This window comes from Rhinatrema bivittatum, chromosome 6, assembly GCF_901001135.1.
Source record: "Rhinatrema bivittatum chromosome 6, aRhiBiv1.1, whole genome shotgun sequence".
NCBI lineage: Eukaryota > Metazoa > Chordata > Amphibia > Gymnophiona > Rhinatrematidae > Rhinatrema > Rhinatrema bivittatum.
The window spans coordinates 63199334-63226823 of record NC_042620.1 but is presented as its reverse complement, the minus strand read 5'-3'; the positions used below and the strand labels follow the sequence as shown (position 1 = coordinate 63226823).

The 27490-nt window shown below is 40.8% G+C and overlaps 1 protein-coding gene across 1 annotated transcript in view; it reads right to left on the bottom strand.

Moving 5' to 3' along the window:
• ARHGAP15 (Rho GTPase activating protein 15) overlaps positions 1-27490 on the bottom strand; it is a 1536288-nt gene that overhangs the window by 839629 nt on the left and 669169 nt on the right. The window contains exons 8-9 of the mRNA XM_029605409.1: positions 17300-17398; positions 536-659 (exon numbers count right to left, since the gene is read on the bottom strand). Coding sequence (XP_029461269.1) covers positions 536-659; positions 17300-17398 — 223 coding nt within the window. The remainder of the gene's footprint in view (positions 1-535; positions 660-17299; positions 17399-27490) is intronic.

Sequence of the window (27490 nt, the reverse complement as noted above, 5' to 3'; positions counted from 1 at the left end):
CCAAGATCACATGGGCAAGCGGCTTGTTCCTAGATGCATCTGTGAAGCTCATGCCTCAATAAATTGGTTAGTCTATAAGGTGCCGCCCACCTCTTGTGATTTTTGATACCCCAGACTAACATGGCTATCCCTCTGAAGATCTGAACAAAGCATTAATTCTGATATATGTTGCCTACCTTTAACAGTAATTATAAGATAATGAAAATAACATTTAGTTTAATTCTAAGTATTTTGACTGGTTAAATTGTAGGCTATAGAATCCATCACGACTGGTTCATCAGATTCAATTTTAAAAAAATTATTGAAACAGAAGTCTTTTCAAATCCCCTATAACAAAAGCCTCTGAAATCCCCTGAAACAAACATACAACATTCCCATCTGAACACACTGTTTCTTGGAAGTCCATGCCCCATCTACAGTTTAAAGGCCTTTCACCTTCACCTCAGACCTGCTTTCCTTCTGACAAGATATGAACTGACTGGATACCCTCTCTCCACTTGGAATTATTATTAAATTACAATGAGAGCATACTTACGTAAAGATTTTCTGTGCTCTGGTTTTGCCTCCTTGGAGTCATTCCCAAAGTTCACTAATTCAGTACTAGAAGACTTTCGAATCTTAAACTCCAAATTTCTTGTTGTCAAACTTTGTTCTTTTGGCTAGAAATAATGTGATATTAGAGAGTAAGTTAGAAATATTGAGGTGAATTTTAAAAGGTGGACATGCGTTGAAATTGGGAGATGGGCACACATCTAGCACCAGCACATGTTCCCCCTATTTTATTAAGCAGTCAGATGCAGGCATCTTGCAATGGGAGAAAAGGGGGCCTGGTGGGGGTGGGACATGGGTATTCTAGGGCAGGGCAAAGAGATGTGTGTACAAGTACCTACACACCTAGGTGCATGCCCAGGTACAGTGCCACGTAACTTTACTTCTGCTTTGCAGGAAGTGGAAGTTAAAAAAATATAACAAGCATCTGTGATGGGTTTGAGGAGTCTAGGGTAACTGGGGGTTTGGGAAAACCTAGGAGAACACTAGGTGAACTGATGGACAAATTGGTGAAACTAGTCCTCAGTTGGATGCATATCTGTTTTAAAATACATGCAGTCACATGTCTATAAGCCAATTTACACTGCTGGGCGTGCACAAGCTTAAAATTAGGCACACACATGTGCGTTCCTAGGTTGTTTTAAAGCGTGTACATATCTGCATACGTTATAAAATGACCGCATCTCTGGGCGTGCACCTGCATGTTAGTTTGAAACTTACCATCATTATCTCTAACATAAAGCTATTATTTTATTAATGCAGTTTGGTTTAAGGCATTTATAGCAATAATTAGGGATGTGCAGACCAAAAGTTTAAGTTCATAAGTCCATAAGTCGAAAGGGGGTCCCATTTGCGGTCAATATGGACATATGGAGAATTCCATAAGTTGAGTCTATGTCCATATGTGCAAATAAAAATTTAAACCCCTCACCCGCCTTAATCCCCCCCCTCCCCAAGACTTACCAAAACTCCATGGTGGTCCAGCGGGGTCAGGACGCCATTCCTGAACTCCTTTGCAAGGAGCACGTGACGTCGGCGTCACGTGATTCCCCTCGGGTTCGCTCCCGGACCCCTCGTTGGGCTCAAAAGGAACTTTTGGCCTCCTGACCCCCCCAAGCTGGCCAAAAGTGCCTTTTGGGCCCAACGAGTGGTCCGGGAGCGAACCCGAGGGGAATCACGTGACGCCGCGTCACTCCGACGTGACGCGGACGTCACGTGATTCCCCACGCGTCCGCTCCCGGACCCTCACGGAACTTTTGGCCAGCTTTGGTAAGTCTTGGGGGGGGGATTAAGGAGGGTGAGGGGTTTACATTTTTATTTAGATCAACAATCGCGATTTCCAACGTATTCAACATAGCTATGTTGAATAAGTTGGAAATCCGATCGTTTAAGCCTCATCTTTTTTTTAAGTTAAAAAAAAAAAAAAAGTTGCGTTTTCCATTTAAGTTCAAAATGAATGCACACCCCTAGCAATAATACTATTGGGGATATTAAGCTAAAATAGGAAAATACTTGATAGATTATAGTTTTTGTTTGAAATATTCTTGGATGCATTTTTATCACGGATATTGATACTGATAACTTTAGGTATCCTTTTTTTGTGAACTAAGCTCTAATGCATTTTCTAAAAGCAAACCTTTTAGTTGCCTGAATAGCTGATGCTGCCAAAAATGTTATTATAATCACACTGCTCTATGAATAGATTATCTACATATTTTATAGATAGAAGAAACAAGAGAGATAGAAGGAATGATAAATATTAAGTCAACTGTAAAGTGTATTAAACTAGTTTAAAATAAAATATATATCCGTGGATGATTCGTGAGCATCAAGATCAAAAAGAGAAGAAAGTTAGCTTTAATTTCTATTCTGACAGTTCCTCCAGGAACGATGGTGAACAACCATCCACTGATTTTTTTAGGTAGTGTCCCTCATCGAGGTCGTGGAGGAGGCAGGCGTCAAACACGGAATCAGGGACCGTGGAATCACAGCATGGAGGATTGGCAACGGCCACACACAATATCGAACATGAACCACACACAGGTGAGTGCCTCTCCTTTATCTGCTGTCAATAATATTTCCAATTGCACATTAACTTCTGATGAAGAAAGGCTTTTAAACAAGGATTTGAATTTTGTTCTCACTACTAAACATGATCCATTACTATTCTGCTGTGACTTTTTTCAATTTATTAGACAATTACAGCGGAAAGTGTATTTTGCAAAAATTTCCATTATCTACACAAGAAATTTCTTTGGTTAAAAACAGATCCAGATGGGTTCCTCTACCTCCTTTGGATCCGTCTATTCAAACCTTTGATCAACTTGTGCTGTGTGATCTGGAGGAACTGGAGAGCACGGAACAACGTGTATTCTTCAACTCTTCATGCCAAGATATGGTAACAATTTCTAGCTTGAGATGACATAAAGATGTTGTTATTAAAGCAGCAGACGGGGGGGGGGGGGGGGGGGCGTGGCAATAATGCTGACCTGAGAGCATGCTTCTCGCACTCGCTCCCTAGGGGCCTGCAGGATCTTGCTAAACCTGCAGCCTTAAACCGGGCAATTCCTTTAAATTAAGTGGCAGGATCAGCAGCAGAATCATTGGGAAGAAGAGCACTATGACTGGCAGACAGATAGCAAATTGCTCAAAGCAGGACGGAGCAGAGAAGGCAGGCGGTGTGGAAAACAAAATGGTGCCCGAGGGCCTTGCATCCGAGGGCCTCTCAGAAGCGGTGATTCGCGACCTTATCAGGGCCATATCCGCAGCCCTTGCTGACCAACTTCAGCGTATTCAGTCCTCCATTGAAAAGCTGCGGGAGCAGATGGAAACATACAGTGCTTCTCTGCAGGGCCTGCACAGCACTTTCTCAGAACATACAGACCTTGAGTCAGAGGCTGCGGTGAGTCACGAGAAACATCGGGCACTCAAGGAAAAGCTTGATGAAATGGAAAATCACAACAGGCACAATAACCTATGCATAATGGGGGGTCCCTGAATCAGTTCAGGGTGAGAAACTGCTGTCCCTCTGTGGGAAATGGCTCCCAGAGCACCTGAATGTGAGAACCGATGGCAGGCTGGTTCTGGCAGAGTGTGTACATCAGCTGAGCCCCGGGTGGCTGGATCAAAAGAAGCTGCGGCAAGTAATAGCAACATATTTTAATTATATGGATAATGTAAAAATATTGCAGGCCTATTGTAACAAGAGGAAAGTGACCTTTAAAGAGACCAAGCTGCTGATCTTTCTGGATTTCTCAAGCAAAGTGCAAGCGGCTCAGAAGGAGTTTTCTCCTTATTGCACCAAGGTCTTTGAGCGGGTGATTCCTCTGCTTTGTTCTTGTTGGGGTCCCTGGCTGGATTTAATACCTGCCTACTAGTGGGCCGCGAAGACCTTTGCTTCTACTAAGTGTTCACAGGCCTAGATATCTCTTGCGGGCCCCAGGAGCTCCTGGATAGCAGCAGACATCTTCCTGCAGGCAAGGAAAGAAGAAATACCTCTTCACCAGTTTTGGGGGAGATCTGCTTTATTGGGGGGTTGAGAGTTTTCATGTCTTGTAAGAAGATAGAAATGGGGGAGAGGTTCCTTTCTGTGGGGACAGTATGAATGGATGACTGAGTCTGTGCAGTTGTTGCTTGTTACTGTGTGTGTGTTGGCCAAGAAGACCAGAGGATCCTTGGATTTTCAAAATCGCTTTAGACTAAGGGAGAACCTGGGATGGGGTGTTCTTTATGTATTGTGATTTATGCTGCAATTATTTACTGTGCCTCCTATGTGCCTCATATGTCTAACATAGTTATATCTATGCTAAATGTTGATGGTTTACACTCCCCTGCTAAACACACTAAACCTCTCACTGAATTGTGCAGGCGCAGGGTGCATATTGCTTTTCTTCAGGAAATTCACTTGGATGAGCATGAGCACTCTAAGCTGCAGCGAAGATGGGTGGGCCATTGCGTCTTCTCTTCTTATAACTTATGTCAATGGGGTGGCTATCTTGAATAATAAAAATGTCGCTTTTATGAAGGAAAAAGTGCTTTCTGACCCTGATGGCCGGAGACCTCCAAGGGCAAAAAATGCTTTTAAATGTTTACGCTCCTATCTAGGCATTTGCATAGTCCGCACTTTAGAAGAGCTATACAAGCTACCTTTTGATACATGTATATAAAAAATTAAACAGCAGCTATATCAGTGGCGAGCACTCCCCCTCTCCCTGTTGAGTCTGCACTTTGGAGAAAATGGTGATCCTTCCCAAGATACTTTTCCCCCTGCAAATGCTCCCTCTTTGGCTTAAGGTGCACACTATTAATCTGCATCGTACTTGGTGCAGAAGTTTGTTTGGCAAGTGTGAGCGCGTTAGCTTCTATGTGACTGGATAGGAAACAAGAAGGGTGGGCCTTCCCAATTTGAGGGTTTATAATGTCACCACTCTCCTTTGCTTTGTGCAGGATTGGGTATCCCTTCATTCTAAATATGATGTGGAAGAATTAATGCTGGACTGGGTGACTAATTACTGGCCTCTTAATTTGTTGCATTTGTGTCTCGCTATGCTCTCTTCCATGCAGATGACTGTGTTTTGGCTCTCTTCAACCTGCAAGGCATGGTGTTGGTGGAGAGGATCTCTTGGGTGTAGTTCTGTGGTTTCTCCTTTTTTAACATGGGTGGGGAACCCTGGTTTCTTGCTTGGCTTGGGCAACTTGCTTTTTCGGGAATGGTTTTGCAAGGGTTTCTTTAATCTCTCTCATTTGGAGCATTCCGAGTCTTCATGTCTGTACTCTTTTGACCAATTGATGGAGGAATGGGATATTTCGCGATCACATTTTTTTGCCTATCTACAAGCTCAGCATTATTGCTTGACTGGTTACACTCGCGATATCTCTCTTGTTCTTTTGAGCAATGTGGAAGAAAGTTTTTTGGAAACTCTAGCCAAGTTCAACAAAATCACAATTTGGTCACGTCATTTACAGGAGCACTTACCTTTGCTGCATATATAGTGCTTGGCGTCTTTGTGGAGCGCCGATTTAGGGGAACCAATCGATGCCAAACAACTACTTCAGGCCTTCAAGGTGCTGTATCGGCACTTTTTCTCGGCTAATATGAGAGAAATACAGTACAAACTCCTTCATAGAATATACATATCTTGTGTCTTGGGTGTCAGTATGAAATTGTGGGATTCGGATCTCTGCTTGAAGTGTAAGACCATGCCTGGGAATCTCTGCCATTTGTTTACGGGATGTATAAAGCTGCAGCCTTTTTGGAGCAAAGTTCAGGCTTTTTTAGAGCAGGTAGTGGGCTGCTCGGTTCCTTGGTTGGGGATGTTATCTTCTTGGGCCTTTAGGGAGATGGGTCTTCTTTGCCCTCTGGTGCTAAGAGCTTCATAGAAGTTGCCCTCCTTTTGGCTAAAAAATCTATTTTGCTGTGCTGGAGGAAGTCCCCTTGTTTGCTCAGTGGTAAAGCTTGATGCAACGCCACACATAAAGTGAAAAGTTACAAAAAAAGGAGGCTACCTCAATGAGATCCTTTACAGCTAGGAAGGGCTATTATGTGCTTTGGCACAGGGTCAAGCTTGCAACATAGGTAGCATGTGCCATCGAGAGTATAGCTACAGATCTCCTGAATCATTGGTTGTCCAGCACCAAAATGCTCATTTTTTCTCCTTCTACTTTCAGTTCTGCTTGCCTTGAGTTTCCCTGGGATGACATGGGGTGGGTATCCTATGGTCTTCTGTGAGCTATGCATGTGTGGAGTGTATGTGTATGGCTGTGTATGTGGTTGTGGGGGGCTTTCTTCTCTATTCCTTTTTCCTCTTTTACTATTTGGAAAACTTTGAGAGTCATGGGACTTTTTGCATTAGGTTTTCCCTTATATAGTGGCTGCTATATGGATATGGTGGTTGTTAGGGATGTGCAGAGGGATGCCATATGTTGCATTCGGTATTCGTATTCGTTGGGGAGAGATACGTTGCATTCAGCAAGGGGGCCCCCCAATATGTTCTATACGTCAATTCCTATTCGTTTCCCCACTAAAATTAAATTAACTACAACCCCTCCACACTCCTGACCCCCCCAAGACTTACCAAAACTCCCTGGTGGTCCAGCGGGGGGTCCAGAAGCCATCACCTGCACTCACACCCTCGGCTGCCAGTTTCAAAATGGCGCCGATAGCCTTTGACCTACTATGTCACAGGGGCTACCGGTGCCATTGGTCAGCCCCTGTCGCATGGCCATCGGTACCATCTTATGCTCCTACCATGCGACAGGGGCTGACCAATGGCACCAGTAGCCCCTGTGACATAGTAAGGGCAAAGGCTATCGGCGCCATTTTGATTACTGGCAGCTGACGGCCCAAGTGCAGGAGATCGCTCCCGGACCCCTGCTGGACCACCAGGGACTTTTGGAAAGTCTTAGGGGACCATCCTGACCCCCACAAGACTTGCCAAAAGTCCAGCGGGGGTCTGGGAGCGACCTCCTGCACTCCGGCCGTCGGTTACCAGTACTCAAAATTGCGCCGATAGCCTTTGCCCCTACTATGTCACAGGGGCTACCGGTGCCATTGGTCAGCTCCTGTTACATAGTAGGAGCACAAGATGGAGTCGATGGCCATGTGACGGCGCCATGTGATGGCGCCATTTTGAAACCGGCAGCTGAGAGTGTGAGTGCAGGGGATGGCTCCTGGACCCCCCGATGGATCACCAGGGATTTTTGGTAAGTCTTGGAGGGGTCAGGAGGGTGGGGGAGTTTGATTAGATTGGCTCCTAGGCAGCCGAATAATTCGGCAAAGATTTGTTGTATTTGTGGGGAATCGTGATACATTTCGCTTCCCCATGAATACAACGAATAAGGACCTATACGTTGCGGATTCCCAATTCGTAGGGAATTAATGCACACCCCTACTGGTTGTATTGTTCACTTGTTTATTGACTTGTTGCGGCCAAATAATATTGCACTTCCTCTGACTCAATAAAAATGAAGTTAAAAAAAAATTAAAGCAGCAGAAAAGGTGTGTGTGTGTGTGTGGAGGGGGGGGGGGGGGGGGGTTGCTATTGTCATCATGAGCCAGGACCAATAGAACATGGAAATTCATAGACAGTTAAGCAATATTGATTTTTATTCAGAGTTGTCTCAAGATCCTATGCCACAGAGTCTTGATGAAATTAAAACATTGATTCATTGTGGTTTTGAAGATGGTTTTATAACTGGCAAAGAGAGGGAATTTCTTTTTAGATTGCATCCTAGGATTCCATCCTATATATATATTGCCAAAGATTCACAAACCCATCCAAAATCCATCTGAGCAGCCGATCGTGTCAGCAAGAGGTTCAGTGCTTGAACCTGTTTCCATTTTTCTGAACAAAATCTTACAACCCTTAGTTCCATTGGCCGATTCTTACATCAAAGATACCACCAGCATGATCAAGTTTCTACGTGATTTTTCATTGAATCCAATTGGTTATTGATCACATTTGACACTGAATCTCTCTATTCAGTTATTCCACAAGATGAGGCACTGGCCTCTTTGACTGAAATTTTAAACACTAGGGGCAAAGGAGAATGAAACCAAACAGCATATGTGATTGATTTGGCTTCTTTCACTTTAAGTTAAAATTATTTTGCCTTTAATGGCAAATTCTACCTACAAACATGTGGTACAACAATGGGAGCAGCCATTGTCCCAGACATTGCCAACATTTACATTTCCACCTTTGAATCTTGACACTTACCTGGTAACCCATGGGAAACCCAGATCAAAAGTTGGAAGCATTATATTCATGATATATTCATCTTTTAGCAAGGTTCACCCACATCCCTTATACAGTTTCATTTGTGGCTGAATTCTTGCGATTCTGTCCTTAAATTCACCATCAATTACTATGAGCAAGAAATTGCTTTTCCTGACATAACATTTTTCAAAGATCAATTGATGCTGAAAACGTCGATACTTCATAAGCCAAATAAATGCAACAATGTGCTTTCACCCTGTCAACCTTTAAAAGGAATCTCCCAGCAACTTGAGGGGGGCATAATTTAAACATTCTTAATGCATTATTATTTGAGTCCTTCCCTTTTAACTTGCCCGCTAGTGATGCTAGCTCTACCCATTATCCATCAGTTACTCCAGTTTTCCCGTTACTATGGCATTCACCAAAAGTTTATTTTGAAGTGTCATCATGTATAGCCCTATGTTTCTAGTATATTATAGTATATTTCTACTGTACTACATGTTCATTGTTTCCACATGTTCATTGTACTACATGTTCACTGTATCCGCCTCACAGCGACAGTTCAGTTTCTATGTAAACCAGTGCGATATGTATCCTATACAGGAAAATCGGTATATTAAAGTTAAAAAATAAATAAATAAATAAATAAATAAATAAATAAATAATATGGCCGAATGAAGGGTTGCAGCTCCCAAACGCTCTGAGTCTGACTCCTGAATTTACCTCAATTTTTACGATATTCCACCACACAAAAGAAAAGGATGGGTAAGGGTCTTTCTATCTGATCCCACCCTTCCTGTGGACCAACAACTAATTTGGGATTATGCTGTCTATACAACAGAACTGAGGGCTTTAACCCTCCAGTCCAGGTGATTTGCTACTCTTTAGTTTGTCAATCTGGCCTACTACATCTTCCAGGTTCACAGTGATTTTGTTCAGTTCGTCTGACTCATCACCCCTGAAAACCATTTCTGGAACTGGTATCTCTCCAACATCCTCATTAGTAAACATGGAAGCAAAGAATTAATTTAGCCTTTCTGCAATTTCCTTATCTTCCCTAAGAGCCCCTTTAACCCCTCGGTCATCTAATGGTCCAACCGACTCCCTCACAGGTTTCTAGCTTTGGATATATTTAAAAAAGTTTATATTATGAGTTTTTGCCTCTATGGCCAACTTCATTTCAAATTCTCTCTTCGCCTGTCTTATCAATGTTTCACACTTAACTTGACAATGCTTATGTTTTATCCTATTTTCTTCAGATGGATCCTTCTTCCAATTTTTGAAGGATGGGTTTTTTTTGGCTAAAATAGCCTCTTTCACCTCCCCTTTTAACCATGATGATAATCGTTTTTCATTCCTTCCACCTTTCTTAATGTGTGGAATACATATGGACTGCGCTTCTAGGATTGTATTTTTAAACAATGTCCATGCCTGTTGAATACTTTTAACCCTTTGAACTTCAAGCTTCCAGCCTGAACCTTTAACAATCTGAGTAAAGCACTGCAAAGGTTGTCATTGGTGCATGCTCAAAATTCAAGAACTTTTCATTACCTTACAATCTGGTAAAACTGTTCCCGTAATCACAGACATTTCTTATAGAGCATCTTTTGTGATTTATATTCTGAGCTGTCCATGCAGGTGATTTTATATCAGAATGACCAAAAGCATGTCGCAGATTCGTTTGACTGAACACAAAAACTGTCTTCGCACTTGCAATATGGAAGCACCATTGGATGCTAATTTTTTGGAGCATCATCACACTTTTTCAGATATATATATTGGGCCATCTTAGAGATTGTGGGTGAACATTAACATGCAGTGGATAGGGTTCTCAATTTGGCACAAAAAGAACAATTTTGGATTTTTCATTTGAATTCAGTAACCCCTCGAGAACTCAACAAAGAAATTGAATAGGCTATATTCCTTTAATGGAGCTCTCAATGATGTCTCGGGGTGTTCCCTGTTGGCCAGCTTTAGAGATGTTACATGTCATTAGTGTTATGAACTAGCTCCTACGGAGGGAGGAGCTAGCAATCTTGTTATGCTTCGACTTCTAAGGGAGGAGGAGTTAGCAATCTTGTTAGGTATGGTTCCTATGGAAGGAGGAATTAGCAATCTTGTTGTGAGCAGACTCCTATAGCGGGAGGAGTTAGCAAACAGTTATGATCTACTCCTCAAAAAGGGAGGAGTTATCAATCTGTAATGAATCTGCTCCTGTGGAAGGAGGAGGTAGCAATCAGATATGCTCAGCTCATGTAGAGGGAGTAGTAAACAATCTGTTAGGGTTTAGACTGCGGAGTTAGCAATCTGTTGTGAAATGACTGCCAGGAGTTAGCAATCTGTTATGAATCTGTTGCTGAAGACTCCTGATGGAGAAGGAGTAGCAATCTGTTACCAGCGTACTGCTTGGAGAGGACACTCAGCTGTAGAGGAATGTAGATAGGTGGATCCTTGGGCCGATGGCAGATGACTGTGCCCCCAGGAGGAAATCCTGAGAGGGGCCTGGGTACGGAGACAGACACAGATAATTCTTTTATTATACAGGTTAGTAGAACCACCAGAGTTGGCAGTAGTGAGCTGATATGCCCGGCAGGGCTGAAGTCCCTCAGGTACTGGAACAGCGATCCCAGGGTTGCTGAGCTGTAGAGAAACTATAGATAGTGAGTAGACAGGTATGCTGTGTTCATAGCCAGAACTAGAAGACAAAACTCACATAAGGTCCTTAGAAACCTCAGCAGCTGGAAAGGGTTAGGCCCTCGAGGAGCGAGTACCTGGTTCCAGGGAAAGCTCTGAGAGAGCGGTGGTAACTCACAAATGTCTGTATCTGTGATAGCTTCCAGGCAGTAGAGAATCTTCAGAGTGTTCAGGAACATGGGCCCTCGAGGAGCGAGTACCGGTTCCTATCGGCAATCTGAAATAAAGAAAAGAGAGCGAGGCCCCCGAGGAGCAGGTACCCCTGGTAAGTCCGAGGAGGCAGAGTAGCTTGGACGAATCCTTGCTAACTCGAGGTGTTAGCAAATTCTGAGACCTTTTTTATTGGAAGCGGATGATATTATCTCAGGAGGACGCCCCCGAAGTTCACGCCCTTGCTGGTACATCAATCGGAGCGCTCGCATGCCCTACGTCATCAGGAACATGGCAGATCCACAGCATCGTGCTGGTCTGATGCTGGCATGAAGACACCACGGCAGCTAACTGTCCATCAGACCCAGAGGGATTCGCCACAGAGGTAAAGAGGGCGGAGTGAGGGCGTCGAGCAGCGACGGGCGCATCAATTAGGGGTGTTCTCTGATGGCTATCTTTAAAAGACGCTGCATATCGCTAGCATCTTTTGAGTATCGGCAGTGAAGGAGGAAGCTGTTTGCAGCCAAGCTCCATTGATTACAGCTACAGACCCTGTACAAGACAGTAGGTTTACCATGGTTATGCTTCTTAAAGCAAGGCTATTTTCCCTTTGACAAATGGTATCAGATATGTTTTCTTTTCCCACGTTTCAAATATTTTAAACATCTTCAATTTTTCTAAACATTGCATGTGTTTTTCATGTAATTCTGCAGAGAGCACAAGTCAGCGTTCATACAAGTCAGCATTTTTCTTTGACAACTAAGTTGTGGAAGCACTCAGGTTCCATGAATACGGGTTCAAGGGTTTGTATATTTTTCATCTACAATTGAAGTCCCTGAAGCAGGTTCTCTGAAAATTGGTACCATGTTGGGCACAGTGGAACTTTAATTTGGAATACAAGTAAGCTTGTTTTTGATGATTGAGTATTGTGTTTCTTTTTGACAATGCACAAACTTTGCACAAATGTTTAATAACCAATTTAAAAAAAAAAAAAAAGACCCTTGGACCTATGATTACACATGACCATTCTTGTGGAGAAAAGTATGCAACTAGGTAACCACTCCAGTGTTATAACGGTCCTTAAACAAAATCAAATTCCCACGCTGTATTCAGTTTTGTGCCTATCTGAATATTCAAATTTGACTGGATGAGTGTTTTTATTTTTTGATTTGAATTTTTCACTCTCATTTATTTTTGGATTTTTATTGGATGATTTAAAATAATTAGCACCATCAGAAATAATATTTTAAAAGTTATTCCTATTTACTATTTTTAAATCCTCTATTAAATGCATCAATGTTTGCTAATATTTATATTGAAAGGAACTCAGATTATTATATTGAGTGTTATCAGATGTCATCTTGTTAAGTAGCAGAGGCTGGTTTAATCATGTTGTTTTTTTTTGTCACATTGCAGGTATGAAGGTCAATATACTAAAGTGTGCTAACACTTTTGCAAGCTTTATTGTGAATTAAAAGCACCTCTAGCATGCACAATCTAGTCTGCATATATTAGCAGTGCTTTTAAGAGTTCTAATACAAAAAACTTATGCTGAGACAATGAGATGCAAAACAGCTCATTACTCATTAATGCATAGAAAATTAAAATGCGCTAAAATGTGCAAAAATGAACACAGACCCATGAAGTCTAAAAGATTAACTGTACCTTCCTGAGGTGTATTTATGTTTTTGTGACAACATCTGCAATAATGCGCTAACTTTAACACCAGCAAATTAACACAAAACATATTTGCATGTCATTAACATGGGTAATTTGCTAACACATTTTAATGTCCAATGTTAATTCATTAAAATACATTGACCTTATGGAGAGTTTTGTCTAATTTGCTTAAGAAATGTAGTGCTAAATTTTTTTGTGCGCAATGGAATAATATCAAGACTAGCTCTGCCTGTGTTAGATGATATGAGGGGTTCTCTGCTCATCATTCTGGACAGATGTGACTGAATTTCAAGAACAGCTCTCATCTAGTTTGGCCTGGGAGTGCTTCAGTCCCAATGCTAGACAGAAGAGGTAATCTAGTAGTGCCTACTAGTATGGCTAGGATAATACTTCTTGATGTCTGGTCCAAAAATATGATGGAAGTAAATAGCTGGTGGTATTTTGAGTTTCTGTCCTAGATGGAGCAATAGCAAAATGAGTGAAACATGGAGAGGACAATGCAAAGACCCTACAAATTACTAATACATGGGGGATTCAGGAATATAATGAAGAAAAGTTAACTCATATTATTCAATCAACAGGTTTGTGCTTTTACAACTTTTATACAGTCGTAACCTTGAAATAAAGAAGCATACTGACACAATACTGCTAAATTCAAACAATATGGCTTATTTTTAATTTCTGACTATATAAGACATATACACAAAGAACCTCTATCTAGATATCTGGAAGAGAAATGGTAACATAGTGGTTAGACTAATTGCCAAAGAATCGAGTGTCCTGTGTTCAGATCCTGATATTTGCCATGACATTTGTGACTGTGGTTAAGTTTATTTCCTATTACCTCAGATACCAACTGAGGGCCTAATTTTCAAAAGCATTTACACACATAAAATTGGGTTTTACATGTGTAAATTCAGTTTACTTGTGTAAGTGGGCTTTTGAAAATTGTTAGAATATAGGTAGGGAATTTTAATATTAGAACAAAAATTAAAATCAATGGAAACATGACTTTTCCAATGATTTTTCTCTTATATGTTATAGCAAAGTCATTTTTCCACTGATATCTTTTATTTATAACTTGAAATTCCCAGGCAAAATAAAAACTGAAAACAAAGGTCTTGAAATATATGCCATTGAATTGTCAATAGATTTGCCTGCATTAAGTGCACTTAATCTAGACAATTCTTTTTTCTCTCTCGTTTTGAAAATTGCTACAATAGTATGTTACATTTACATATATAACTGCTTTAAAAATTCATCTGTTAGGTAGTAGACATATATTGGGTCTTCACGATTTGCAAATTTATCTCATGCATATTCATTGTGGATATCCTGAAAACCCAAATGGCTCTGGGGTCCTCAAGATAGGTTTGTGAAGCCATATGTTGTGACCACGATCTATAGGTCCTGATGTGGGCATGGCCACTAGCTCATGGGAGAGCGTGAGCCACTGAACCACGGCACGACTCAGAGAGGAGCCTCGAGCCACACCACGGGAGGTGAGCGCTTGCAAGCACGAGCGGAGCACGAACAAAGCAGGACAGGAACTCGGAACAGGTACCAAGCAGGATCAGCCCTTCACTGGACATACACACACCAAGGAGACCCAGCAACGCAATGCTGGTCTCAGGAGTAGCCCCCCGGCCATTCGAAAGCCCTTTCGGACCTGCCTCATGGGAATGACGAGTGCATGAGGCCAGACGGAGGCTGAGGGCAGGAACAAGATGAGGACTTGGAATTTGGAAGGACTCAGACGAGGACTCAGGTTACTCGGAAGACTCAAATGAAGACTTGGAACTTGGAAGGAGTCAGACAAGGATTCAGGTTACTCGGAAGATATTAGACAAGGTTTCAGGACTCGGTCAAAAATACTAGGTGAGAACTGCATCACAGTGCACCCTACACAGCTGCCCATGGCTGGTCCCGGACCACGCTGAGCGTGAAGCAGACTCCAGGTGATGTAATGGAAGTAGAGACTGCAACATGTTGAAGATTCAGTAGAGGCCTGCACCGGGACGCGCTCTACACAACCGCCTGTGGCTGGTCACGGACCATGCTGGAAGAGAGCAGGTTCTGGCTGATGCACTCATGGCTGCTCTTTGCCCTCGCTCCACCCTCTCTACCTCTGTGCAACTCCCTCCGGGTCTAATGGATGGCTTGCTGCCACGGCGTCTCCATGCTGCTTTTCCCCGGCATCCCCAGACTGGCTAGACACTGCAGATCTGCCATGTTCCTGATGACGTAGGGCGCGTGCTCTGAAGTATGTACCAGCAAGGGCGCGAACCTCAGGGGCGTCCCCCTGTATTGACATTATCCGCTTCCAACATAAAAGGTCTTCTCTTGCGCTTACGATTGGATTTAGCAAGGACTACAAATTGTACTCGTTCAAGGATACAAATTCATCCAAGCTACTCTGCCTCCTCGGACTTACAAGAGGTACCAGCTTCTCGGGGGCCTTGCTCTCTTTTCTCTATTTCAGATTGCAGATAGGAACCGGTACTTGCTCCTCGAGGGTCCATGTTCCTGAATACACTGAAGATTCTCTACTACCTGGAAGCCATTACAGATACAGACAATTGTGAGTTACCATCACTCTCTCAGAGCTTTCCCTGGAACCAGGTACTCACTCCTCGAGGACCTAACTCTTTCCAGATACTGAGCCTTCTTAAGAATCTATGTGAGTGTGTCATCTACTACTGGCTAAGTATTCAGCATAACCTGTCTACTCACTATCTATAATCTCTCTACAGCTCAGCAACCCTGGGATCGCAGTTCCAGTATCTGAGGGACTTCAGCCCTGCCATGCACATCAGCTCACTACTGCCACCTCTGGTGGTTCTACTAACCTGTCTAATAAAGAAATATTTGTGTCTGTCTCCATACCCAAGCCTAGCCTGAGGTCCCTCTCAGGATATTCTCCTGGAGGTGCTGTCATCTTCCATCGGCCCAAGGATTCACCTATTTACATTAGAGTGCTCACTCCTCCCACTTCAGGAGCTGAGCACAACAGACTGCTAATTCTCATCTGCTTGCTCCTCTCATTAGCATAGCAGATCCTAACAGATTGCTAACTCCTCCCCTCTGGTGGAGCATATTATAACAGATTGCTAACTCCTCCTCTCTGGCGGAGCAGATCATTTATTTATTTATTTATTTATTTATTTAATCATTTTTATATACCGACTATTCATGCAAGCACATCAAATTGGTTTACAGTAGTTAGCAATTAATCATTTAAAATTATTTGCATTTCCAAAGAAGAAAGAAGTAAATACATTATTTCTTAATATAATTAACATAGCAAACTTAATAATATGCTAAAAAAATCAAAATTTAATCATAACAGATTGCTAGCTCCTCCCCTCTGGAGGAGCCGTTCGTAACACTGGCAGAGTCTTTGGCATGGAAGGAAGCAGGCAAGGAACTGCGAAGATGGGACAGGATTCAAGACTCAGGATTCAGACTCAGGATTCAAGACTCGGAGCATTAAAAACAAGGGTCTTCTGGAGACTTGCGCTGCAGATGAGAAGAAGGCCTTGTACCATGAAGTGCCCTACACAGCCCCCCATGAACTGGTCATGGACCACGATCATGGCATGCCAGGAAAGATGGACACAGGAAACTGGGAACAGAACCAGGGAACATCAGGACATGGAATTGACGATGAAGGTGCTCCAATGGAGGACGTGACCAGGAACATCAGGACTAGGAGACTAGGAACACAGAATAAAGCCATCAAAACAGGTGAAGACCACGGAGGACCTGGACAGCACAGAAGAACATGGGATCCGATCCAAAGGCCCGAGGACCTGGAAGTGAGTCCTTAAATAGGGCTGAAGCAGGAAGTTGGCTGAAGAGGACTTCCGGTGGGGCTGCGGGCTTTTCCCGCCGCTGGCCCTTTAAATAGATTAAAGAGGTGCACACCGGTGCCTAGAGGAGGGCCCAGGGTAGAAGCAGGACCTTGGACAGCGGCATCCCTGCTGCAGAGACAAAGGAGGAAGCAGGCAGGTGTCGGGAGCAGCCTTCAGGCCGCAAGATGGTGTCGGCAGCGGAGCTTGAGCGGCACAGGCCGCGAAGAGGACTCCCAGAGGGCCACCGAATGAAGGAAAGATGGTGGCAGCTCCCTGCTGCACAGGTGAAAGCATCCTGGGGCAGCACTAGGCCGCAGGATGAAGAGGTCCTGGCGGCGGCTGAAGGCCGTGAAGATGGAGGCGGCAGCGGCAGCTCACAAGCCGCGAAGAAGCACCGACATCGGCGGCCCCTCCTGCCACAGAGAAACCGCATCAGTGGCCGGGCTGTGGGAAGTGGCAGCAGCAGTGGTGCCAGGGTGAGTGGAGGCCTGCTTGTGGGATGGGGGTCCGTGAGCAAGATCGTACCACCATAATATAGAATACAACTTTTTGCTATCTTTTTATTCTTCAGATTTACAGTTTAACTTAATGCTATAAATATTACAATTCTCATCAGATTAATAATTTCAAATTAATTTAGTAAAATGTACATACCAATTTGTCAATCACTTTTCTGATAGCATGAAACCAATCTGATATTAATAAGTCAATATCTGACTGAAGAAGGAACTCATTTCCAGACACCGTGGTAATCTGAGCGAAAAAAAAAAAAAAAAGACAGGTAAGCAAACTGCTCAGGAGAAATCATTTATTTCCTCGAAACACACTCTCTTATTGCCCTTCTCTGTTCTTGTGCGTCAGCAACTTTTTCAGAGAAAAGTAAAAACATGAAGTAGCTGTTGAACCATTTGTACCTCTGAGAATCTTTTAAGCAAACATAAGACTATAATTAAACTTCAATTACAGACATCTATAGTTATCTGCTTCTGGTAACAAGATCTCTTCTTTAGATCCAAATTAATGTATATTATATGTACAGCAGAAATAATCACCAATATTATTATTATTTATTATTTTATTATTTTTATATACCGACATTCGATCTCAATCGAGATATCACACCGGTTTACATTGTATATGGCTCTATAATTAGATATGATATATAAAAAGCTTGTGTTAGTTGGTCAGTTTGGACATCATGTCTACCTGTCCCCCCAAAGATAGCACTCTGAACAGTGGAAGGTACACTGAGTGAAGACAATTATACTCTGTCTGCAAAGCCCTGTCCCTCAGGCACACACACACACACACACACACACACATACAAGCTCTCATTATTTCAGGCTTGCACACATATACACACAAGCACTCACTCACACACAAATCCATATACAGGCTCTCTCACATACAGGCTCTCACTGTCAGGCTCCCAAACGTACAGGCTCTCACTCTCTCAAGCCACCCCACAAGCTTTCATTATCTCATGGTCTCACACACACACACAAGCTCTCATTCTATCATGTTTCACCCCCCACACATACCTCCCAACACACATACCCAGGCCCTCACTCTCTCAGGCTCCCCCCCATGCAAACACACAGGCTCTCACTCTCTCATGTTGCCCACCCACACACACACACACACAGGCTCCCACTCACACATACACAGGGCCTCTTCTTCTTCAGCTACCACTAGACATTTCTTCAGCTGCTGTGGGATGGGGTCCCATAGAGGCCCTCTCCTACTTTGGCAGCCACAGGATGGGAACCCCGGCAGCCATGCTGCCGGTCTCTTCTACCAGTGTTGGGCAGCCCTGTTGGGTGGGTCTGAGCCCAAAGTAGGTGGGCCCACACCCACTGCTGTGGATTGTGAACTAGTTAAAAGACAAGAAACAGAGTATAAGATTAAGGGCCTCATTTTCTAAAGTATCGCAGGCCTGCGATACTTTAGGGAATGAGGGGCAGGGGGCTGAAATGGGGGGCGGGCCTGCGCTAGCTGGCAGCGATCGCACCGTCGCGGTGCGATCGCTGCCAGTTTCGTACCCAATAGCGCCACCATAGAAGGTGTAGCTATTGGGCGCAAACTCGGACACGAAAAGGCCCTTACCTTTTCGTCGTCCATGGCATCTTCGTGGAGTCGGCCCCGGTGACGCCCCATCTCCTTCTCTTCCGGGGCCGACTCCGCCCCCATTTTGGTATTGCGTGCGATCCGGATGGAAAATGAGGCCCTAAATGGCCAGTTTTCTCAGTGAAGGATTGTCAGTAGAGGCATGCCCCAGGGATCTGAACTAGAACCAGTACTTTTTAATCTTCTTCTATAACAATCATTATGTAGCGCTCTCTAGAATTGGGCAACGGGATAAATCTAATATACTGTCAGAAGGTTATAGAGAGGTTCTCTTAGTTTCTATATGCTTTCTCTTAATTAGTTAATAAAAGAAAATAATATTTATCTATTTCACTTTTCTTTGATTTTAATATTCAAATAAGTTATGAACCAAACAACACGAATAACACCAGGCAGTTTTTGCTAGTGTAATAATACAAATACAATATTAAGCAAAAAGAATAAAAATGGAAAAAATTGAAATATTTATTTTGAATATCCTAGTAATATAATTTAAATTCCATATAGTAAAGAATATTTTAATTTCATGTAACTCAGCTTGCATTTTGGCATACATAATCAACCGCTTTATTTACCATAAGACTCTCCTTTTTCCAACAATGTATAGTATGTATGCTGCAATAATTGTAACATTGCTATAATATTATATAAAATAATGAGGACATGACATTCTATGACCTTGTATAAGCCTCCTGTCCTCCTTGTGCTCACAGTTAGATTGTTATAAGCTTTACAGAACAGTATAGCAATGTAATTTAACTGATAATGCACTGTGTACACTGATAGTGTTGCATATTATATAGTGCTATTATATTATCTGAGCACAGGCAATAAACAAAGCATGTGAAGCTATATAAAATACTACACATACATTTTGTCAGGGATCTGTACTTGGACCGGTGCTTTTCAATATATATATAAATGATCTGGAAAGGAATACAACGAGTGAGGTTATCAAATTTGCAGATGATACAAAATTATTCAGAGTAGTTAAATCACAAGCGGATTGTGATACATTGCAGGAGGAACTTGCAAGACTGGAAGATTGGGCATCCAAATGGCAGATGAAATTTAATGTGGACAAGTGCAAGGTGTTGCATTTAGGGAAAAATAATCCTTGCTGTAGTTACACGATATTAGGTAATTAGGTTCCATATTAGGAACCCAGGAAAAAGATCTAGGTATCATAATGGATAATACTTTAAAATTGTCGGCTCAGTCTGCTGCAGCAGTCAAAAAAGCAAACAGAATGTTAGGAATTATTAGGAAGGGAATGGTTAATAAAACAGAAAATGTGATAATGCTTCTGTATCGCTCATGGTGAGACCACACCTTGAATTCTGTGTAAAATTCTGGTTGCCACATCTCAAAAAAGATATAGTTGTGATGGAGAAGGTACAGAGAAGGGCAAACAAAATGATAAAGGGAATGGAACAGCTCGCCTATGAAGAAAGGCTGAAGAGGTTAGGGCTGTTCAGCTTGGAGAAGAGACAGCTGAGGGGATATGATAGAGGTCTTTAAGATCATGAGAGGTCTTGAACGAGTAGATGTGAATCAGTTATTTACATTTTTGAATAATAGAAGGACTAGGGGGCATTCCATGAAGTTAGCAAGTAGCACATTTAAGACTAATCGGAGAAAATTCTTTTTCACTCAACGCACAATAAAGCTCTGAGTTTGCTGACAGAGGATATGGTTAGTGCAGTTAGTGTAGCTGGGTTCAAAAAAGGTTTGGATAAGTTCTTGGAGGAGAAGTGCATTAAGTGCTATTAATCAAGTTTACTTAGGGAATAGCCATTGCTATTAATTGCATCAGTAGCATGGGACCTTCTTACTGTTTGGGTAATTGCCAGGTTCTTGTGGCCTGGTTTGGCCTCTGTTGGAAACAGGATGCTGGGCTTGATGGACCCTTGGTCTGACCCAGCATGGCAATTTCTTATGTTCTTATGTTCTGATTATCAACGCTGCATTTCATATTTCATTTCTCATACCTCACATACCTGAGGCAGAGGTCTATATGGTCTTAAAATCTTATGCACTATATCACCTCTAAATAACTTTTTGTGTTAGTCCAATAAATTACTTTTGGAACTCAAACCCAGTGATCGTTTCACTTATTTTATTTTATTTATTTGAAACATGTATAAACTGCCTCCATGATTTAGTTAAATTATCCAAGGTGGTACCATTTGATGCAAGACCAAAATTATCATGCACTCTCTTATGCATAGAATTTAACAAATTATACAAGCTGCATGGTCCTGGTTCTTCTACAAGAGCCTACACAAGTGCATAAGCACATAAAGCTAGAAGTATTTATGGCAAACTATGGAGAAGGAATGATCAGCCTAATTCTGCTTTCTTTGGTATTTTATCCTGACAATTAACATATACAATCTGTGAGCTTTTGGCCCATAGAATCCATGTCTACATTATTCTTTACCAATGAACCCATTAGTAGTAATATCAGAAAGGAGAAGCATTGACAAGGAAGGCAAATCGGACCTTTAGGGGTTAGTGACAGCAATGGCATCAGTCATTATGAATATCAATGTATACGCTCTTGCATGAGGAAAGGGACACATAAACAAACCCATTCATTCTAGAAACATTATTAAAAATGTTCTTTGTTAAATGCCCCATCAGGTATTTTTTTTTTTTTTGGCAGAAGGGAAATTTTTACATTAGCTATACAGGAGAGTAAGATGAACAAGCTACCCTGTCTCACATAACTTTGATATCCTCAGAATCTAATTACATTAACCTTTGATTGTAATAAACAGTATGCAAACACAGCAATTTTGAGACATGTTTGAGTTCCAGAAAAGAAACAGGAATGGCAATTGTGACTCTGGAAAATCAGCGAAAAATATAACATATTACATTAGATAAAAATGAACTAAATAAATTGAGCCCTATTAAAAAAGCATTTTCCCCAGATACTCAAAAAGGAAGAAAACCTTCCGTAAATAGACCAAGAAGTCTGAAAATTAAACCAAAGTTATTGACCAATGTGGCTAAACTCTTTTTACCTAGTGATTTATATGAAGTGTTATTTGTTGTAAAGATATTGTGTAACATTGAATTTGTTAATGTACACATATAACATTATCAAAGAGCAATAACTGTAATTATATTTGCTGCATTTTAGCATATTATGAAGGGGACAGAAAAGCCCAATACTTTCAATGCAAATGTTATGGATGCAATGAAACGATAGTTTTTGTAGAACTAAAATGTGAAGGAGATGTGAACTCTCTGCTAACATAACAAACATTAAATATGTTTCAATAGTCTTTGTGTAAATTTAGTATGTGAGTAATTCTCTGCTATAGGTGACAAATAGAAATCCAAAAGAAAGTGACCATTAAACCTGAAGGAAAAGCACTTTCTGCCAAATACATTTCAAGTTCTTTTCTCTTTCTTAAAGCTGATCTTCAGAGTAAGCACAGTCTGAAAAAGACTGCTACTGCTCTCTACAGTTTAAAAGCATTCATTTCTTAATTACAGACGATAATTGACTTTGTGCAGCTCTGTTCCAGACTCTCACAGCCAAGCTGCTCTAAAGATTTTGGCTACTAAATCCTACTTAATGTGCAAGTTTCCTATTCAACTTTTATATATTGCCTCCTTAGGATTTCTGATAAATGATTCTTGGAAGTGATTGCTAAACCATATCTGCACTTCGAACAATCACATTTTCAGCACCCTGAGGAAAAGCCATCAGTAAAGAATGCTGGTTTTGACTCAGCCCTCTGACTGAACAATTTATGATCACAGCCCTAAATGATGAATAACTAACAAACATGCACAAATGGTTCAATATTAAAGTGCAAAAATTGGAAGAGGGAAAGGATCCAGGAACAAACAATCCAACTAAACAAATGAATAAGAAAGGTCTGTGGTAAATAGAGCTCTATTATTTTAATAGGGATTTAAAGATATTGTAGTTTTAACACTGATACGCCAAGGCAGAGAAAGTAGAATTGGTAGTAATAGCATTATGTAATACAATCTCGAAACAGAAAACAATTACAGTATGGTCAATAAAGTACATTTTAGGTGAGTACACCTAGGGTATATTATAGTTCAGTCACATCTGATTTCAAACAGGTAATGCACAGAATCTAAACTGATTATAAAAACTGAACACCATTACGTGCAGAGCTTGCATATAGCTGATGCTTAAATTGCATAAAAATAAAACATAAATGAGTGACACAGCAAATCAGAATGAGTAATTAATATCCAAAATTAAAGGTGCTTCAGGAGACCCAACTCATGTTTTGGGGCAATTAAAAATGACCTGTACCAGGTATAGAAATGGAAACCACATCACTTTAATTTCAACACTTATTTCGGGTGTCAAAATGTCTTGATGTGAGATTGTGCTAATTCTTCTTGTAACTGAAAGCAATAGTTTTATTCAGAGTCTCAGGGTTTGAAAAAGCAACTCACTCATAATAGACAGTGCTATTTCAGACTGCTTTTCCAAGTTGGTGAAAATTCTTACTCGGAGGGAGAAGGAGTAAAGTTTTGCTGAGGTACCTGTAACTGATTTACTACGCTTTTCACCTACAGATAGTCTTACAGAATCAAGCTCTTAAAATGTACTTTTATCTAGACCAGAGATTCTCAAGACAGTTGGGACACAAATAGACAATCAGATTTCCAGAATACGCACAATAAATATGCAAGAGATAGATTTGCATACACTGCCTCTATTATATGCAAATCTATCTCATGCATATTCATTATGGATATCTAAAAAATGTGGCTGACTAGGCATGATCTGAGGAATGGATTGAAAACCTCTGATCTAAAATAGCATGAATGGCAAAATGGCTGATAGCTTGGGCTGCTTTGTGGTAGTCAGGGGAGAGTATGTTCCTCATTGAAAATGATAGTATGTTTTCATTGATATATCTTGTACAAGTTTTGCCCTGAAGCTAAACTGTTGCAAAATTTTGCCCTGAAGCTAAATTGTTGCAAAATGCTAATATAATGAGACCATAAGACAGGGGTGGCTAACTCCAGTCCTCAACAGCCACAAGCAGTCCTGATTTTCAGAATATCCACAACGAATATGCATGGGATAGATTTACATATTCTGTCTCCTTTGTATGAAACTGTATCTCATGCATATTAGTGTGGATTTCCTGAAAACCATGCCTGTTTGGGGCTCATGTGGACTGGAGTTGGGAAGCCCTGCCCTAAGATTTACAGACTTGCCATGTTCTAACTTTATATCCACTTTAGTAAAATATAATGTTGTAGAGTTGAATGCAATGATTTCTTTCTTTTTTAGAAATTTGATCTGAGGGGGACCAAATGTTCATGATTCAGAAATTGACAATGGAGTATTGATATAAATTTGAGTAACAAATTTTAAATGCAGATTGGATCCTTTCTAGTTTACAGTAGATATGAGGGGTATTTTTGTGTTTTGTTTTGTTCTGGTAATTTGCCCTTCCAATCTTTTGAATGCATTTGGCCTAAAACCCACTAATATTTGGGAGCAGTTCTAAGGAGGTAAAATCAAGCTCAATAGTATTTGTGTACCAGGAAGGAATGGGAGGCAAAAAAAAAACTAGGAAAGACTTGGAAAGAGGGAAGAAAGTTTTAAAGAATTTAAAACAGAAAATTGGAAGAAATCACTAATGAAAGCAAATAGATAAACGCATGATCCCCCGGCACAGCGGCAAATGGTTGCTGTACCGGCCTCCTCCAGCCCCACCCTGCCCCACCCTCTCCCTGCCCCTTTGCCGAGGCTTGGCTCTTGTGCATGCGTAACCCCTCTTTTTTACATGCACAGGTCATTTAAAATGGGGCCGATAATGCGCTTGCAGGAAAGCAACCCAATTCTGATTTTGAAGTGGTGTACCTATAATAATCGTTCATAAACCAATCATCATGAAACACCCAGCCAGTCTGGTTATCCAATGAATATGCATGACATGGATTTGCATATAATGATGGCAATACATTTAAATCTATCTCATGCATAACTGTGGATATCCTGAAAACCCGACAAGCTAGGTGTGCTTGGAAATGGGGTTAGCAATCACCAGCCTACAGTAACAGAAATTCAGTCCTAAATTAGCAAGTGATTTTTGAAACTTTTATTGTAGCAAAGTAGCATTGAATATGAAGCTACAAAACAAAATACCTGCAGGAATCATTGTGCTATTTATTTTTTCAAAGGCCTAAGAAAATGGCTTAGATCATATATGTATCCTGAGATCCAATTTTCACACAATAGCTTTAGAGGGCTCCTGGTAAAGTTCATCAATGCCTTCCCCACAGGACTGGATTAGACAGGAATCAGTGATGTGACAAATGGCCTGTACTTCATCATAGCCATAATAAAGGAAACCTTTAATGCCCCATTTATGGAGGAAATAGTGGCACCATGAAACTATCATTTGTATGTTTCTAAGTGCTATTCATCATCTCCAAAGTAAGGAGAACTCATGGATATCTTTTGCAGAATCATCAATGAAGGCTATATTTGCCACACATGCTAACCACTTGTCAGGCCTTAGTTTTCTGAAATCCACTCCAATAGCCAAACATCCTGATATATGGATCCAAAAAGACTTCCTAAACAAACTGGTTTGGTGGCTTAGGTATTATTTCCTAGTCTATTGTATGATTTCAATTAAATAAAAACTTGTTATACTTACAAAGCATGACAATAAATCTACTAATGTTTGAGATGATTAGAGAGTACTGATCGCCATGGGAGCATAGTAGAGTTTAACATACCACTGAGTACTCTTAGGTCAATGTAAATTTATGGACACTGAGTCTCATGAAAGAAGTCAGTGTATAGGTAGAAACTTACAATATATGCCTGATATTACATCTATCTGTTTCATTGGTGGGGGTTTCCTTTTCTTTTTCCCCATATTCTTATTTGATTACTTTTTTTTTTTTCTTTAGTGCATATTATTTTACAATAAAAACCGGTCCCCACTGATTAAACCCACATGCAAAATATTTAAAAAGCTACTTTGGTATTTCTCTTCTGTGCCTCCCAGCCGCTCAAGTCTTCCTATCTGATTTCATGGCTGAAATTCACAGACACTCCTGTTCCACTGGTGCCATCCTCCTGCTCCATTTTGACCCTAGGATCAGGTAAACTTAAAGGTGTGAGGACCCAAGGGAGGCATGGAAGGGAAGCCCAGGGAAGGGTGGAGTGCATGGTTTAAATTGGTAGTCCTGGGGTGGGGATGGACAAGATGAGAAGAAAAAGAAGAAGGAATTTAAAGATATTGTAGATTTAACACTGACACACCAAGGCAGAGAAAGTAGAATTGGTAATAATAGCATTATGTAATACAATCTTGAAACAGAAATTCAAGATTTTATTACATAATGCTATTATTACCAACTCTACTTTCTCTGGCTTGGCGTGTCAGTGTTAAAACTTCAATATATTTATATATATTTTGTTGACCTTTCCTATTTCATTTTCAATAAAAGCATATCCCTATATGATGATGATATATATATGATGGCCCTTCACTTTGGAACTCGCTCCCTCCAGACCTGCGTCTGGAACCATGCCACACTACATTTAAAAAGAAACTTAAGACTTGGTTATTCAAACTAGCCTTCCCCTAGAACCAAGAACAGGAAAAAAGTCTTTTCACTCCCACAATGATATTTTTCAGATCTTTTTTATTCTTCATTATTCAATTAGAGATTCACATATTCATGCTGTCTACATACAGTCTACATACATATATTCATGTGGACTTACATATCTCCATGTTATTTTTTGATTTATTAACCCATGTCTATTAATGGTTTAATAGTATTTACTATTTGCCTACTTCTATTAATTTGTTTCAAAGTAAAAACTTGTTTACTGCGTTTGTTTCAATGTTAAAACTTGTTTACTTATTTTTGCTCAATGTAAAACTTTGTTGTTTAATCCTGTTCTATGTAAACCGCAAAATGTAGCGATTGTTACTGTTCTATGTAAACCGGGGTGATATGTATATTATACAGGAACCTCCGGTATATAAATTATTTAAATAAATAAATAAATAAATATGATCTATGTATCTATCTATCAATACATAAATGCATAAATGGGCTTTCTGATAATTACCCCAGTGATTATATGTATATTTTTACACTACTGTAAACAGACATTTCCAGGAATGGAGTTGGGGGGGGGCAGAAAAATAATTTATGTGCATACTTTCAATTTTCAAACATATGCACATAAATGCTTGTATACACATTTATACATACAATTTAGCAACTGTAAATGTGCATGCTAATGCCAATATCATGCTAAGATATGTACAATCCTGCATATTTTTGAAATGGAATTAAATGCGTTAAGTCCACTTTGAAAATTAAGGATGACGTCTATGTTACTTTCTACACACTGACTTCAGCCCTACATAGTTTGTTCTAAAATTATCTTCTTTCTACATGTCACTCTATATAAAGGGTATCTTGGAAAAAATGGGTGGAGACTTTCCACTCTAAATCCATCTTCTTTATCCACAACAGATCAGGAAAAACAAAGCAAGAAAGTCAGTGCAGTATAACTTTAGACAGTCTCCCTTCAATCATGCTGGTAGCTCCATGTTCCTGATAATGTAAATACTAAATTTAGATTAGTCTTTCTTGCTTTGTTCTTCCTGATCTGTTGTGGGGGAAGAAGATGGACTTAGAGTGCAAAAGGTATATAGG